At 46.7% G+C, this 17,711-nt stretch overlaps 1 protein-coding gene across 9 annotated transcripts in view; it reads right to left on the minus strand.

Moving 5' to 3' along the window:
• LOC139267254 (nuclear receptor coactivator 7-like) overlaps positions 1-17,711 on the minus strand; it is a 177,021-nt gene that overhangs the window by 32,302 nt on the left and 127,008 nt on the right. Inside the window, exon 1 of one of the 9 annotated variants that reach the window (XM_070885289.1) lies at positions 12,464-12,515. The exons of the other annotated variants lie outside the window; for them this stretch is intronic. Within the exon in view, the coding sequence (XP_070741390.1) occupies positions 12,464-12,474 (11 nt within the window). The 5' untranslated portion in view covers positions 12,475-12,515. Of the gene's footprint in view, positions 1-12,463; positions 12,516-17,711 lie in introns of those variants that run through there. 9 annotated transcript variants of the gene reach the window in all.

Genomic DNA, 17,711 nt, shown 5'->3' on the forward strand with positions numbered 1-17,711 from the left:
GGAACAGACGGCAATGTCCGTCATCGGAGGCAGGAGATCCCGGGAATAGAAAGCCAAACAAGAAAGGGAGAAGGAGCTGGCAAAAGTGACCATCAAGAAGGAAGATGACTGAGGCCATCAAGTGTTTCTTGAGACTGTCCGTGAGATGATCGGGGGGGTGGGGCGGGGGTAGCAGGAAAGCAAAGAAACTGGGGGCAAGACGTGAGTAGGATGGGACCTGGCGTTGCCCCTCCTCTCCCCCCACCTCCTTCTCTACCCCCTCCTCCTCTCTCCCCCCCATTTCCCCCTCTCTCTCTCTCTCCCCCGCCATCGGCGGCCTGCTGCCTTCCCTTCACATATTATTATTGATTGACTGATTGCTTATTACTTTGGTCTTGGTGCTTTCGGTGCAGAGTTCCTTCTATTTTTTATTTGTTAATTAATTGCTTATTTCTTTTTGTGCTTTGTAAGTCTTGGTGCTTTCCTTGTATTTTTTTATTTGTTATTGAATGCTTATTTTTGTGCTTTGTTAAATGCTTGGTGCTTAAAATGTATTGCTTTGTTTAGTGCTTTAAATGTACTTATGCTTCTTTAATGTTGTTGTGAAGGTGTTTAGTGCTTTGAAAAATCCTCTAACTTCCCTTCCCTCCCTATCTCTGGCTAGCTGCGCCTGATTTCTAAAGTATCCACAAGGTTTCTCTGAGTGTACAAAAGTGGACACATACGCTGGCCTAAGTTAGTTTGGAGTAACTACTATTGACTGTCTAAACTTGCTTAAATGGCCAAAACAGGCATAAGTGGCTGGTAACGACCCCTTTTGAAAAAAAAATCGGAACTAAAAAGAAACTGAACTAACTCACTGAGACTGGAACAAACTAAATGTGCAGAATTGCGATTTTTAAGATATTCCAAAAAAAACTAGTAGCTCCAAAAAAATAGGAGCAACTCCTGTGGAAACTTGTCCCCCTTAACTCTGTTTCTCTCCACAGATGCTGCTTGACTTTTTCTGCTTTTTCCAGAATTTTCTGTTTTTATTTCAGATTCCAGCAATATTTTGCTTTTGTATTTTCTCAGGCCCAAGACCACTCAAAGTGGAGGAAAAGCATCCGAGAATGTGCCGAACACCTCGAGTCTCTTCAATGGGAGCACGCTGAAGCCAAGCGTAAACAGTGGAAAGAGCACATGGCAACCCAAGCACCCCACCCATCTGTTCCTTCAACCACCGTCTGCTCCACCTGTAACAGAGACTGTAGGTCCCATATTGAACTCATCAGTCACCTGAAAATTCATTTTTAGTGCGGAAGTAATTCATCCTCAACTCCGAGGGACTGCCTAAGTAGAAGGTGGTGGAGTAGGACAAAACAGGCGGGTTGGGACTTATCCTGTCATGTATGTACTTTTGGGATCACTAGCCACGAGATGGCATCATGTTGAAAGCCATTGGGCTGCACATTCGTGTGTGCAGCCAAGTATAAAAGGCTAGCCATTTTGTATATGAGTCACTTTGGGCCTTAATAAAGCAGAGCCAAGCTCATGCCTCTAGGAGTTAAACAGTACTCAGTCTAACAGTTATTGCATACACATTTGGCAACGAGGCAACAAGAACCTTTGCATGCAAAAATGAGCACAATTGGAGTATTGGAGTGATTCGTGGAAGGAGAAGATTGGGCAGACTTTGTGAGCCATTTGAGCCAGTTCTTCGTGGCCAACAAAATAGAGGAGGTCGGCGACGCAGATCGGCGCCGGGCGGTGTTCCTCACTGTTTGTGGTCCAAAGATTTATGGTCTGATGAAGAATCTACTCCTGCCTGTGAGTCCAACAGAGAAGACGTATGAAGAATTGTGTACACTAGTACAGGACTACCTTAAGCCAGACGAAGGCATCATCATCTCGAGATACAGATTTTATACGCACATGCGCTTAGAGGGCCAGAATGTGGCAGAATTTATTGCCGATCTGAGCTGTCTAGTGGGACCGTGTAAGTTCGGGGCTGTGTTGGCAGACATGCTGCGGGACCTCTTTGCAATCGGCATCAACCACGAGGTGATCCTGCGTAATCTACTGGCGGTGGAGACGTTGGACTTGAACACGGCCATCACGATCGCTCAGTCATGCATGACGACGGATAGAAGTCTAAAGCAGGTATCAGTGAAAAATCGAAACTCGGCAAGTACTGTAAATATGACTGATTCGGCGTTCGGCAGAGCAACACATGGCAGGGCCTACCGACTGCATACGTGAAACCTGTGGCTGCCAAAGTCCGTCAGCAGGAATGCATCCGATTTCTCCGTGTTGGCGTTGTGGGGGAAATCACCGGCACCAGCAGTGCCGATTTAAGTAATATAGTTGCAAAGGCTGTCTGAGAGTGGGGCACCTCCAGCACAAGTGTCCGCAGATGAGCAAGTGTGCTGCGACACACCATGTGGCGGATGATGGTCAGATTGTGCGGATCCGGATACTCAGTCCGAGATACCAGAGGAGGAAGCGTATGGACTGTATTCGTTCCGAACTAAAAGCAAACCAATAATGATCAACATGAAATTTAATGGGGTGCCGGTATCGATGGAATTAGACACGGGGACGAGTCAATCGATAATGAGCCAGAGGGCATTCGACAAGCTGTGGGATACTTAGGCTGTGAAGCCCAGGCTGAGTTCGGTCAATGCCAAGTTGCGCACGTACACCAAAGAACTCATAACGGTGATTGGCAGTGCCACAATTAAAGTGTCGTATGATGGTGCGGTTCACGAGTTACTGCTATGGATTGTCCCAGGCAATGGCCCAACACTGTTCGGCAGGAACTGGCTTGAAAAAATCAGATGCGACTGGAACGACATCAAGGCATTGTCGTCAGAGAAAGATACATGTGCCCAAGTACTGAGCAAGTTTCCCTCGCTGATCGAACCAGGCATCGGCAACTTCACGGGAGCCAAGGTGCAGATCCACGTGGACTCGGATGCAAGACCCGTCCATCACAAAGCTCGGGCAGTTCCGTATATGATGCGGGAGAAGGTCGAAATCAAACTCGACAGACTGCAGTGTGAAGGGATCATATCACCGGTTGAATTTAATGAATAGGCCAGCCCCATTGTTTCTGTGCTTAAAAATGATGGCACAGTCAGAGTCCGTGGAGACTACAAGGCTACGATCAACAAGGTTCCGAAACAGGATCAGTACACGTTACCGAAGGCTGATGACTTGTTTGCAACGCTAGCCAGGGGGATGGGGGGGGGGGGGGGGGGGAGTCTTTCACCAAACTGGACTTGACGTCGGCCTACATGACACAGGAGCCGGTCAAGATGTCAAAGTGACTTACGTGCATTAACACGCATAAAGGACTGTTTATTTATCACAGGTGCCCTTTTGGAATTCGCTCGGCTGCAGCAATATTTCAGAGGAACATGGAGAGTCTACTGAAGTCCGTTCCCCGAACCGTCGTGTTCCAAGATGATATCCTGATCACAGGTCGTGACTCCGATGAACATCTGAACAACCTGGAAGAGATTCTACATCGTCTGGACAAAGTGGGGCTCAGACTGAAACACTCGAAGTGTGTCTTCATGGCACCTGGGGTCGAATTCCTGGGGAGGAAAATTGCTGCTGACGGCATCAGGCCCACGGCCCTGAAAACCAAGGCCATCAAAAATGCATCCAAGCTGCAGAAAGTGACGGAGCTGCGTTCGTTCCTGGGTCTACTCAACTACTTTGGTAACTTCCTACCTAAATTGAACACTTTATTAGAACCACTGCACATGCTGCTAAGAAAAGATGACAACTGGGTGTGGGGTGCGTCTCAAGACAGAGCTTTTGAGAAAGCCACTAATCTGCTTTGCTCTAACAAGCTGCTGGTACATTATGACCCATGTAAACGTTTAGTATTGGCCTGTGATGCTTCGTCATATGGAATTGATTGCGTACTCCAACAAGCTAAAGAGTCGGTTAAACTTCAACCAGTCGTGTATGCTTCAAAAAGTTTGTCTAAATGGAAAGAGCCTACAGCATGGTAGAGAAAGAAGCACTAGCCTGTGTGTATGGGATTAAAAAGTAGCATCAGTACCAATTTGGTCTTCGGTTTGAACTGGAGACAGATCACAAGCTGCTCATTTTACTGTTCTCTGAAACAAAGGTATCAATACCAATGCTTCATCCTGCATCCATAGGTGGGCGCTGACATTATCCGCTTATGATTATGTCATTCGCCATAGACGTGGCACCGAGAATTGTGCCGATGCTTTGAGCCGTCTGCCGTTGCCCACACCGGAGGTGGAAATGCCACAACCGGCGGATCTATTGTTAGTTATGGATGCTTTTGAGAGTGAAGGAACCCCTGTCATGGCTCAATATATTAAGACCTGGACCAGCCAGGACCCGATTTTATCGGTGGTGAAGATATGCATCCTCAAAGGTGATTGGTCTGCCACACCCAAGCAAATGTGCGAGGAGACCAAAACTTACATTCGTCGCAAAGACGAACAGTCTATTCAGTCGGATTGTATACTGTGGGGCAATCATGTTGTTATGCCCAAGAAAGGGAGAGAGAAATTTGTACGTGAGCTACACAGCACACATCCCGGCATTGCAATGATGAAAGCCATCGCCAGGTGTCATGTATGGTGCCCAGAAATTGACTCTGAGCTGGAATCATGTGTGCATCAGTGCAACACTTGCATGCAGTTCAGCAAAGCACCAATGGAATCGCTGCTGAGTCTGTGGTCGTGGCCGTCCAAACCATGGTCCAGGATCCACATTGACTTTGCAGATCCCTTCCTGGGGAAGATGTTTTTAGTTGTGGTGGATGCATAGTCGAAGTGGATAGAGTGTATAATCATGTTATCCAGCACATCCACAGCTACCATTGAGAATCTCAGTGTCATGTTCGCGACACATGGTCTGCCTGACATCGTTGTTAGCGACAACGGATCGTGCTTCACCAGTCAGGAGTTTCAAGAGTTTATGAAACTCAATGGTATCAAACATGTAAGGTCAGCACTGTTCAAACCTTTATCCAATGGGCAAGCAGAACGTGCTGTCCAAATCATAAAGCAGAGTATGAAGCGAGTAATCCAAGGGTCACTGCAGACCTGCCTGTCATGCATACTGCTGAGTTACAGGACAAGACCACACATGCTTACCAGGATCTCGCCTGCTGAACTAATGATGAAGAGGGTCTTAAGACCAAGCTATTTCTTGTACACCCTGACTTGAATAATCAGGTTGAATATAGAAGACAAAGTCAGCAAGGATATTGCGATCGCGCAGCTGTGTCACACGATATTTCTGTAAATGATCCTGTATATGTTCTGAATTATGGTCAGGGTCCCAAGTGGATCGCTGGTACTTTCATGGCCAAGGAGGGCAATAGACTATTTATTGTCAAGCTCAAAAATGGGTACACATGCAGGAAACATCTGGATCAGACAAAGCTGCGGCACACAGACGAACTGGAACAGTTGGAGGAAGAGACAATCGACGACCAACCAACCTACCTCCAGTCATCAGAGGACTCAGTGGTCATCAGTGAATCAGGACTTTCAATCACTGACATGTTCAATGAAAATGGATTTTCAATCCCTGACATGGCCACTGCCACTCCCACCAGGTCAGCCACCCAGCCACCAGTCACAACACAAAAGACTGGAGTTGAACTGAGACGGTCAACTCGGGTGCGTAAAACACCGGACCGTCTCAATTTGTAAAAGACTGTGTTAATATCTCAGAGGGGGGTATTGTCATGTATGTACTTTTGGGATCACTAGCCACTAGATGGTGTCACTGGTGGAGGCCATTGAGCTGCAAAGGCCAGCCATTTTGTATATTAGTCACTTTGGGCCTTAATAAAGCAGAGCCAAGGTCATACCTCCTGGAGTTAAACAGTACTCATTCTGACAGTTATTGCATACACAACACATCCCATGTGAAGCGTTAATAGTAGATTAGCCGGAACAATAGAGGCACCGAACCGAACACATTAGCAAATATTAACAAGGTCACATTAACTATCTAAGATTATCCAGATCATCTCCTGTTCCTTTGCAAATTCAGACAGGAAACATCAGGTTAAATTGATTAGAAGTGAAACCAAAGATGGCCATTATTTCAAGGTCTGGAGGTTTGGAGAGAAGGAACCTCACTTCAATATACATTCTGGGCAAAGTCTCACACACCCCATGCTACCTCAATCAGGTTAGTCAGACATGATTTGCCTTTAAGAAATCTGTGCTGGCTGTCCCTTATTAATCCATCTGAACCACAGGAGCAATCTATTTGTTAAATAGACTGGATATTGTTGGTGGAAGTAAAACACTTGATGAACCAAATAACTTTGTTCTGTTAAGTTTTCTTATCATTACATCAGACATTAGCAGTAACTTTGTTTCCAACATTTGTTGGGAGGGGGTGAGAAACTAAAGCTGGAGTTAACATGCATTCAGGCAAATATAAACTTGTACGAGACTCATGCCTCACGCTTTTAGTACCCTCAATTATTTCTTGGGTTATACCACCACTTTTTCATTGAGGCGCGCCCAAAACCACTTTCAACAACAACTTGTACTTATATAGTGACTTTAACGTAGTAAAGTGTCCTAAGGCGCTTGTATTATGAGATAAAAAATTTGACACCGAATGGCACAAGTAGAAATTAGCACAGGTGACAAAAAGCTTCGTCAAAGAGGTATATTTTAAGGAGTGTTTTGAAGGAGGAAAGAAAGGTAGAGAGGAGGAGAGGTTTCGGCAGGGAGCTCCAGAGCTTGGGGCCTCGGCAACAGAAGGCATGGCCACCAATGGTTGAGCGATTATAATTAGGGATGCTCAAGAGGGCAGAATTAGAGGAGTGCAGACATCTCAGGGGGGTTGTGGGGCTGGGGGAGTTTACAGAGATAGGGAGGGGCGAGGCCATGGAGGGATTTGAAAATAAGGATGAGAATTTTGAAATCGAGGCGTTGATTAAGCGGAAGCCAATGTAGGTCAGCGAGCACAGGGTGAGCGGGAGTGCGAGTTAGGACATGGGCAGCCGAGTTTTGGATCATGGGAGCAAAAGCACTGGTAGAATTGCTGCCGAATTTAAGATTAAAAAGTACTTCCTTTTTCCTCCCCCTCACTCCTTGGTATTGTTCAGCTTTAATCAGACACTCATTCACATCAACATTTCCAGTTCAGGACCTTCTTTATGGGTTACACATCCACAGCTCAACCTTGTCTGCATTATACCGCATGGAATTGAAACATTAAAAAAAAGTTTTGCCTGAAGAGGTTCACCAAGATACTCACTATCTAGAGAGCGGGATAATGAAAAAAGTTAACCCAAAAATAAATATATTCCGAATATAAGGTAATAAAATAGAACTATATTCACTTTCCTGCCCACTGTGCACATTGAGGTCCTCAACTTTCTCTGACCGGCTCCCATGATGTGTTGTTCCAAAGTGTGGCCTGAGATCGGCTTCCTGCGCGGTACGGGTCCAGGAAACTGAGTGGGGGTGAGTGCATCGCAGGCCTCAGCAACACTGAGTGCTCGTCTCAGGCCCAGAATCAGAGCCACTGGGCTCGACAGTCATGCGGCAAGGGCCCCGGCACCATTAAATGACTGCACCATCGCCTCCTCCATCCTTCCCGTTTCCACAGAGTCTGACTCTTGAGAATGTACCGCGGCCCTGGTGAGCATGCATACTATACACCCAGTGGGGAAATCAGCGAGGTGGATAGAGTGGTTGCTGGGGTACAGAGAATTGTGGGTCCTGCAGCCACCATTAGTCAACGGCTGACCGAGGCAACGCATACTGGGTTCTGTATCTTACCAATCACTGTTCCAATTCAGATCAGCTCTGTGAGGTCCCAAACATCTATTCCTGTGAGGATTCCCAAGCCATTTTTTCAGCGTTATGACTTTTTACGGTTCGTTGAGTTTTGGGCACCTCCCCGCGCAGGACCTTACAGATTGGTGCGTGGCTGCGCACCTTACAGGGATTATAGATGGTAGGCACAGCTGTGGAGAGTCTGCTTCGGGGCGCAACCCTCTCCAAGCTCTGCTCAGCTGGACACAGATACTGATCCCAGGGGCCTTTGTTAAGAAGAGAATGATGGAGGTACAGCAGCAATTTAACGAAGTACTGACAGACATGCCACGCACACACTCCACAATAGCGGAGAGAATGGAGGATTCCAACTCCAACAATAGTGGATTGGTGTTGCAGGTAATTGCAAGAATGTTTGCCATGGAAAGAGTGGACCCCTCAGAGGAGCTTCACGCCCGGCTCACAAATGAGTCTATGCAGGCCATGACCATGGCCGTGCAGGAGATATCTGCCGATTGAACAGGATTGTCAGATATCTGCCCTTACAATGAGTAACTTCACCAAGCTGCTCTCCAGAGGGGTGCTGCATCACTGGCCCAGGAGAGGTATTGGCGAAAGGAGACATGGAAGTGGGAACACCACTCAAAGTGCTCCCACTTCTCATCCGTTGCCTATTCTCTCAGCCACTACCCTTCACAGGTGCAGGTGGAGCAGTCTTTGGTGGGACCCTTTACCTGAACCTCAAGGACTCCGAAACCCAGGGGGCATAAGCTACATATATCTCAGCAGTCAGGGGAGGGATTTGAGCAGCCTGCCTCTACCTCCGCTGAAGCCAGGGATATACCACATAGAAGCGGTAGGAAGCACAAGTTAAAGCAATTGTAATTCACCAAGAGTATGCACATAGGTGTTTGACAAAATGTTATGTTGTTAAGTTTCCTTTTTTGCACAAACTGCACATAAAATGTATTGATTAGCACCACTTCCACACCTTACCCATTATTGCATCCCGAGTGATGAATGTCAATACAAGACTGGACCCATTGGGTGGATGTGCAATTTGTGTATGCTTGGGTGAAGGGCTGAATACATGCAAGGATGCGAGTGAAAGAAAATTTGCAGGTGACGACTGTGGGTGTAAAGGACACCTCAGTGTTATGGGCATTCATAGCGAGATAGGAAAGTAATTCAGCACACAGTGTGAAAGGGAGATAATTGTAAGCTTAGTACACTGCATTATAATAAAAAGTAATTGTGGGTTCTCCTACATTGGCTGATCTTGCAAGTTCACTAGATTTTTCTCTGCACTGCTTCCAGGCGCGAAATGTTGTGGTACATGCTTTTAGCTACCTTCTCCTCAACCGCATGCCCATTCCCCCATGTCTTCTTGGGGGCCTGAGGCATGGTGCTGAAAAGCGAGCCCCTCCTTATGCCATTTTTACATTCAATGGAAACACGCCATTCGACCCAACAGTCAGTGATGTTTATTCTCCACATTTGAGTTTTAGGGAATGAAGCTGGGCAGGTGGAAGGTGCATCAGTGGGAGAACATTTTGGTGCTAGTGATCTTAATTCAGTTAGATTTAGGGTAGTTATGGAAAAGGACAGAGATAGACCAGGAATAAAAGTTCTCAATTGGGAAAAAGTCAATTTTGTAAGCTGAGATGTGATTTAGCCAAAGTGGACCGGAAACAGCTACATGAAGGTAAATCAGTGTCAGAGCAGTGGGAGGCATTCAAGGAGGAGATCTTGAGGGTTCAGAGCAAGTATGTGCCCTTAAAGAAAAAGGGTGGGACCAACAAATCTGGAGCAATCTAGAGCCCCATTGATGTCAAGGGACATACAGGGTAGGATTAAGAAAAAAAGGGAGGCTTATGACAGATACTGAGGGCTCAATACTGCAGATTAATGTGATGTATTTAAAAAGTACTTGGATGTGCACCTGAAGTGCTGTAACCTACAGATCAAGGGTTGGAAAGTGGGATTAGGCTGGATAGCTCTTAATCGGCCGGCGCGGACACGATGGCCTCCTGCCATGCTGGAAATTTCTAAGATTCTATGGTCCTAATCCCCTATCCCCAAATCCTTTTTATTCCCCTTTTCCTTCTAACCAACTATTTAACCTATTCTTGTAAGTACGCTCTCTGTTTCAACCATTAACTCCGGTAATGCATTCCACATCGTCGCAACCCGCTGTTAAAAAAAAATTCTCCTGTTCTTGCATTTAATTGCATATTTATGTCCCTTCATTCTAGACCGTTCAACCACTGCACATCGTCTGTCTCTATCTAATCTATTAAAAAGATTGAACCTGGATATTTGCACAGGGTCAGTGCACTACAGGTTAGGCAAGTTTGACTTGTGTAATGCCCCACTTTCAATCAGGTTCATAATCAGTCAAAATTTACAATAGTTTGCCAGCAGAATGGAGTTGGTTTAGTGAAGCAACACATCACATTAATTATTGCTGTTTTTTGGCAGCAGAACTGCATTGTCGACCAGAAAAGTCCATTGAAAAGTCCATCTTCTCTCTGAAACTTTCAAAGAGCTGTACAAAGTTTGAAAGACATTACTGGTTCACAACATATGGCTGAATTTAATCAATGATAACTTGTAGCACCTTTAATGTAATGAAATGTCCCAAGAGTTTCACAGGAGTATTCTGAGCTTAAAAACATTGACACCGATCTGCACAAGGAGAAATTAAGGTAGGTGACCAACAGCTTGGTCAAAGAGGTAGGTTTTAGGGAGCATCTTGAAGGAGGAGAGATAGATAGAGAGGCGGAGAGGTTTAGGTAGGGAGTTCTACAGCTTGAGGCCTAGGCAACAGAAGGCACAGCCACCAATGGTTGAGCGATTATAATTTAGGATACTCAAGAGGGCAGAATTAGAGGAGCGCAGACATCTCGGAGGGGTTGTGGGGCTGGAAGAGATTACAGAGATAGGGAGGGGTGAGGCCATGGAGGAAAATAAGGATGAGAATTTTGAAATCAAGGCGGTAGTTAACCGGAAGCCAATGTAGGTCAGTGAGTACAGGAGTGAAGGGTGAGCGGGACTTGCCGCTGCAGAAGAAGGCTGGACCATGAGCCCCCTACCGAACATCAAGCCATAATTTCCCGGGCCATCACTGACCTCATCTCCTCTGGAGATCTTCCCTCCACAGCCAACAACCTCAGTTCCCCAACCCCACTTCTACCTCCTTCCCAAGATCCACAAACAGGATTGCCCAGTTGACCCATCATTTCAACATGTTCTTGCCCCACGGAACTGATTTCTTCCTATCTCGACTCTATTTTTTCCGTTGCCCACTCTCTTCCCACCTACATCTGCGACTCCTCCGACGCCCTCTGCCACTTTAACAGTTTCCAATTTCCTGGCCCAAACCGTCTCCTTTTCACTATGGGCTTCAAATTTCTCTACACTTCCTTCCCCCACCAGGATGGTCCGAGGGCGCTCCGCTTCTTCCTCGAGCAGTCCCCATCCACCACCACCGCCCGGTGAATGTGTTCTCACATTGAACAACTTCTCCTTTAACTCCACTCACTTCCTCCAAATGAAAGGTGTTGCTATGTCTGCCCTTTCGTGGGATATGTGGAACATTCTTTGTTCCAGTCCTACTCGGGCCCCCTCTCTCATCTTTTTTTCCGGTACATTGATGACTGTATCCATGATGTTTCCTGCTCTCGCCCTCAACTAGAAAATTTCATTCACTTTGCATCCAAATTTCACCTATCCCTCACCTTCACATGGTCCATCTCCGACTCTTCCCTTCCCTTCCTTTTCAGTCTCCATTTCTGGGGATAAACTATTGACAAACATTCACTATAAGTCCATCGATGCCCACAGCTCTGCTCTCTCAGGTGGACATGAAATATCCCATGGCACTACAGGTGCAGCGGCGAGAATCCGGAACCCTCGGGACCAAGGCCGTTCCAGATTCCGGGCTTTCGATCGTGTTTCGGACATCACGGATTTCGGAACATCAGAAAGTGTGGGGGGGGGGATGCTGAGGAGACAGAGGGCTCCGCCGAGGACAGAGTGCCTGGGGCCCTGCCAAGGATATGTTCGGACGGGCCCCGCCATGGAGGAGCTGCTGAGGTGGGCCCTGCCGCCGAGGTGGTGTTCGGGCGGGCCAGCGGCGAGCAGGGCAAGGCGCGTGGAGGCGAGGCCAGAGGTTGGGCAGCGGCGGGGTCCCGAGGTTGGCTGGTCTGGATTCCGGACGACCCTGCCACCAATCGGTCCAGAGTCTGGATTCCGGAACATCGGCGCTGCACCTGTATTTCGAAGAAGAGCTGGGGGCGGGGTGGTGGTGGTGGTGTCCTGACCAATTTTTATTCCTCGACCAACATTACTAAAAACAGATTATCTGGTCATTATCACATTGCTGTTTGTGGGAGCTTGCTGTGCGCAAATAGGCTGCCGCATTCCCTACATTACAACATGCTTCAAAAAGTACTTAATTGGCTGTAAAGCACTTTGGGACATGCAGTGATCATGAATGGCGCTATATAAATGCAAGTCGTTCTTTTCATATATACAAAAAAATGCCAGTGAAAGAAGAAAAATGCCCAATAGTAATTTTTCTTCAAAATGTCTATTCACTATGGGAGAAATAGCTTCAATACTATTAATTCTTTAGTCAATGTTTTACACAGAAAATCAATCAAATGCCATTTGGTTTATGTACTTACAGACTACTCATCTATATTCTTTGTTAAAAGGTCCAGCTCGGACTGTCAGAAAAAATCAAGGATAAAAGTAGAGGTCAGCTGCATAAACAGACTGCATAGCACTGAATTCCACAAGAAATTGTGAACATCTTCAGAATGATGTTGAATCTGAAAGAGACCTATGAGCTGCAATAAACTTGACACAAAACATGTCCAACAAATGAAAAGCAGCAATCAACAAAGCCAATAATTGAACAATGTAGCAAAACAGTAGAACATAAGTTAGAGAAAGTTGTGATTCAAACAGTACAGTGCACTGGTCAGACCAGTCAGACAACTGCATCCAGTTCTTATTGTCAGGGTCCAAAGTAGAAATTGAAGAGCTGGAAGCACTTTGAGAAGAGCCGCGAGGCTGAGTTAAAAGGAAAGATTGGAGAAACTTAGGTTTAGAGGTGACATTATAGAAATATTAAATGTATGGAAAAGGTATGCAGAATATTACTTTAAATTAAGTTGTAAGAGCAGGAAACACACACAACCATAGAAACATAGAAAATAGGTGCAGGAGTAGGCCATTCGGCCCTTCTAGCCTGCACCGCCATTCAATGAGTTCATGGCTGAACATGCAACTTCAGTACCCCATTCCTGCTTTCTCGCCATACCCCTTGATCCCCCAAGTAGTAAGGACTACATCTAACTCCTTTTTGAATATATTTAGTGAATTGGCCTCAACAACTTTCTGTGGTAGAGAATTCCACAGGTTCACCACTCTCTGGGTGAAGAAGTTTCTCCTCATCTCGGTCCTAAATGGCTTACCCCTTATCCTTAGACTGTGACCCCTGGTTCTGGACTTCCCCAACATTGGGAACATTCTTCCTGCATCTAACCTGTCTAAACCCGTCAGAATTTTAAACGTTTCTATGAGATCCATTCTCATTCTTCTGAACTCCAGTGAATACAAGCTCAGTTGATCCAGTCTTTCTTGATATGTCAGTCCCGCCATCCCGGGAATCAGTCTGGTGAACCTTCGCTGCACTCCCTCAATCGCAAGAGTGTCCTTCCTCAAGTTAGGAGACCAAAACTGTACACAATACTCCAGGTGTGGCCTCATCAAGGCCCTGTACAACTGTAGTAACACCTTCCTGCCCCTGTACTCAAATCCCCTCGCTATGAAGGCCAACATGCCATTTGCTTTCTTAACAGCCTGCTGTACCTGCATGCCAACCTTCAATGACTGATGTACCATGACACCCAGGTCTCATTGCACCTCCCCTTTTCCTAATCTGTCACCATTCAGATAATAGTCTGTCTTTCTGTTTTTACCACCAAAGTGGATAACCTCACATTTATCCACATTATACTTCATCTGCCATACATTTGCTCACTCACCTAACCTATCCAAGTCACTCTGCAGCCTCATAGTATCCTCCTCGCAGCTCACACTGCCACCCAACTTAGTGTCTTCCGCAAATTTGGAGATACTACATTTAATCCCCTCGTCCAAATCATTAATGTACAATGTAAACAGCTGGGGCCCCAGCACAGAACCTTGTGGTACCCCACTAGTCACTGCCTGCCATTCTGAAAAGTACCCATTTACTCCTACTCTTTGCTTCCTGTCTGCCAACCAGTTCTCAATCCACGTCAGCACACTACCCCCAATCCCAAGTGTTTAACTTTGCACACTAATCTCTTGTGTGGGACCTTGTCGAAAGCCTTCTGAAAGTCCAAATACACATCAACTGGTTCCCCCTTGTCCACTCTACTGGAAACATCCTCAAAAAATTCCAGAAGATTTGTCAAGTATGATTTCCCTTTCACAAATCCATGCTGACTTGGACCTATTATGTCACCTCTTTCCAAATGCGCTGCTATGACCTCCTTAATAATTGATTCCATCAATTTCCCCACTACTGATGTCAGGCTGACCGGTCTATAATTCCCTGTTTTCTCTCTCCCTTCTTTTTTTAAAAAGTGGGGTTACATTGGCTACCCTCCACTCCATAGGAACTGATCCAGAGTCTATGGAATGTTGGAAAATGACTGTCAATGCATCCGCTATTTCCAAGGCCACCTCCTTAACTACTCTGGGATGCAGACCATCAGGCCCTGGGGATTTATCGGCCTTCAATCCCATCAATTTCCCCAACACAATTTCTCGACTAATAAGGATTTCACTCAGTTCCTCCTTCTTACAAGACCCTCTGACCCCTTTTATATCCGGAAGTTTGTTTGTGTCCTCCTTAGTGAATACCGAACCAAAATACTTGTTCAATTGGCCTGCCATTTCTTTGTTCCCAGTAATGACTTCCCCTGATTCTGACTGCAGGGGACCTACGCTTGTCTTTACTAACCTTTTTCTCTTTACATATCTATAGAAGCTTTTGCAGTCCATTTTAATGTTCCCTGCAAGTTTCCTCTCGTACTCTATTTTCCCTGCCCTAATCAAACCCTTTGTCCTCCTTTGCTGAGTTCTAAATTTCTCCCAGTCCCCGGGTTCGCTACTATTTCTGGCCAATCTGTATTCCACTTCCTTGGCTTTAATACTATCCCTTATTTCCCTTGATAGCCACCTTCCCTTTTTTATTTTTACGCCAGACAGGGATGTACAATTGTTGTAGTTCATCCATGCAGTCTCTAAATGTCTGCCATTGCCCATCCACTGTCAATCCCTTAAGTATCATTCGCCAATCTATCCTAGCCAATTCACGCCTCATACCTTCAAAGTTACCCTTCTTTAAGTTATGGACCATGGTCTCTGAATTAACGGTTTCATTCTCCACCCTAATGCAGAATTCCACCATATTATGGTCACTCTTCCCCAAGGGGCCTCGCACAACGAGATTGCTAATTAATCCTCTCTCATTACACAACACTCAGTCTAAGATGGCTTCCCCCCTAGTTGGTTCCTCGACATATTGGTCGAGAAAACTATCCCTTATGCACTCCAGGAAATCCTCCTCCACCGTATTGTTTCCGGTTTGGTTAGCCCAATCTGTATGCATATTAAAGTCACCCATGATAACTGCTGCACCTTTATTGCATGCACACCTAATTTCCTGTTTGATGCCCTCCCCAACATCACTGCTACTGTTTGGAGGTCTGTACACAACTCCCACTAGCGTTTTCTGCCCCTTGGTATTCCGTAGCTCCACCCATACCGATTCCACATCATCCAAGCTAATGTCTTTCCTTACAATTGCATTAATTTCCTCTTTAACCAGCAACGCCACCCCGCCTCCTTTTCCTTTCTGTCTATCCTTCCTAAATGTTGAATACCCTTGGATGCTGAGTTCCCAGCCTTGGTCACCCTGGAGCCATGTCTCCGTGATGCCAGCCACATCGTATCCATTAACTGCTATCTGATGTTAATTCGTCCACCTTATTCCGAATACTCCTCGCATTGAGGCACAGAGCCTTCAGGCTTGCCTTTATAACACACTTTGATCCTTTAGAATTTTGCTGCAATGTGGCCCTTTTTGTTTTTTGCCTTGGGTTCCTCTGCCCTCCACTTTTACTCATCTCCTTTCTGTCTTTTCCTTCTGTCTCCATTTTGTTTCCCTCTGTCTCTGTGCATTGATTCCCATCCCCCTGCCATATTAGTTTAACTCCTCCCCAACAGCACTAGCAAACACTCCTCCTAGGACATTGGTTCCAGTCTTGCAGAGGTGCAGACCGTCCGGTTTGTACTGGTCCCACCTCCCCCAGAACCGGTTCCAATGCTCCAGGAATTTGAATCCTTCCTTGCTGCACCACTGCTCAAGCCACATATTCATCTAAGCTTTCCTGCGATTCCTACTCTGACTAGCACGTGCCACTGGTAGCAATCCCGAGATTACTACTTTTGAGGTCCTACTTTTTAATTTAGCTCCTAGCTCCTTAAATTCGTCTCGTAGGATCTCATCCCGTTTTTTACCTATGTCGTTGGTACCAATGTGCACCACGACAACTGGCTGTTCACCCTCCTTTTTCAGAATGTCCTGCACCCGCTCCGAGACATCCTTGACCCTTGCACCAGGGAGGCAACATACCATCCTGGAGTCTCGGTTGCGGCCACAAAAACGCCTATCTATTCCCCTTACCATTGAATCCCTTATCACTATTGCTCTCCCACTCTTTTTCCTGCCCTGGGCAGTCCCTCGAAATCGAGGAAGACTTGCTTCCACTGAAAGTGAGTCCTTAGGTGACTGAACAGTCCAATACAGGAATTACAGTCTCTGTCGCAGGTGCGACAGACAGTTGCCGAAGGAAGGGGTGGTTGGGGAGTCTGGTTTGCCGCATGCTCCTTCCGCTGCCTGCGCTTGCTTTCTGCATGCTCTCGGCGACGAGACTCGAGGTGCTCAGCGCCCTCCCGGATGCTCTTCCTCCACTTAGGGCGGTCTCTGGCCAGTGACTCCCAGGTGTTGGTGGGGATGTTGCATTTTATCAAGGAGGCTTTGAGGGTGTCCTTGAAACGTTTCCTCTGCCCACCTGGGGCTCCCTTGCCATGTAGGAGTTCCGAGTAGAGTGCTTGCTTTGGGAGTCTTGTGTCAGGCATGCGAACAATGTGGCCCACCCAACGGAGCTGGTCGAGTGTGCCCAGTGCTTCTTTGTTGGGGATGTTGGCCTGATCGAGAACAGGGGATTTGCAGGATCTTGTGGAGACATCGTTGGTGGTATTTCTTCAGCGATTTGAGGTTGTCTACTGTATATGGTCCACATCTGAGCCATACAGGAGGGTGGGTATCATTGCAGCCCTGTAGACCATGAGCTTGGTGCCAGATTTACAGCCTGATCTTCGAAAACTCTCTTCCTCAGGCGGCCAAAGGCTGAGCTGGCGCACTGGAGGCGGTGTTGAACCTTGTCGTCGATGTCTGCCCTTGCTGATAATAGGCTCCCAAGGTATGGAAAGTGCTCCATGTTTTCCAGGGCCGCGCCGTGGATCTTGATGACTGTGTGGCAGGGTCAGGTTGGTGGAGGACCTTTGTCTTACGGATGTTTAGTGCAAGGCCCATGTTTTCGTACGCCCCAGTGAAGATGTTGACTATGACTTGGAATTCAGTCTCTGAATGTGCGCAGACGCAAGCGTTGCCTGCGTGCTGTAGCTCAACGATAGAGGATGGGACGGTCTTGGATCTGGCCTGGAGACAACGAAGGTTGAACAGGTTCCCACTGGTTCTGTAGTTTTAGTTCCACTCCAGCAGGGAGCTTGTTGAGTGTGAGGTGGAGCATTGCAGTGAAGAAGATTGAGAAGAGGGTTGGCGTGATGACGCAGCCCTGCTTGACCCTG

This window comes from Pristiophorus japonicus, chromosome 7, assembly GCF_044704955.1.
Source record: "Pristiophorus japonicus isolate sPriJap1 chromosome 7, sPriJap1.hap1, whole genome shotgun sequence".
Taxonomy (NCBI): domain Eukaryota; kingdom Metazoa; phylum Chordata; class Chondrichthyes; family Pristiophoridae; genus Pristiophorus; species Pristiophorus japonicus.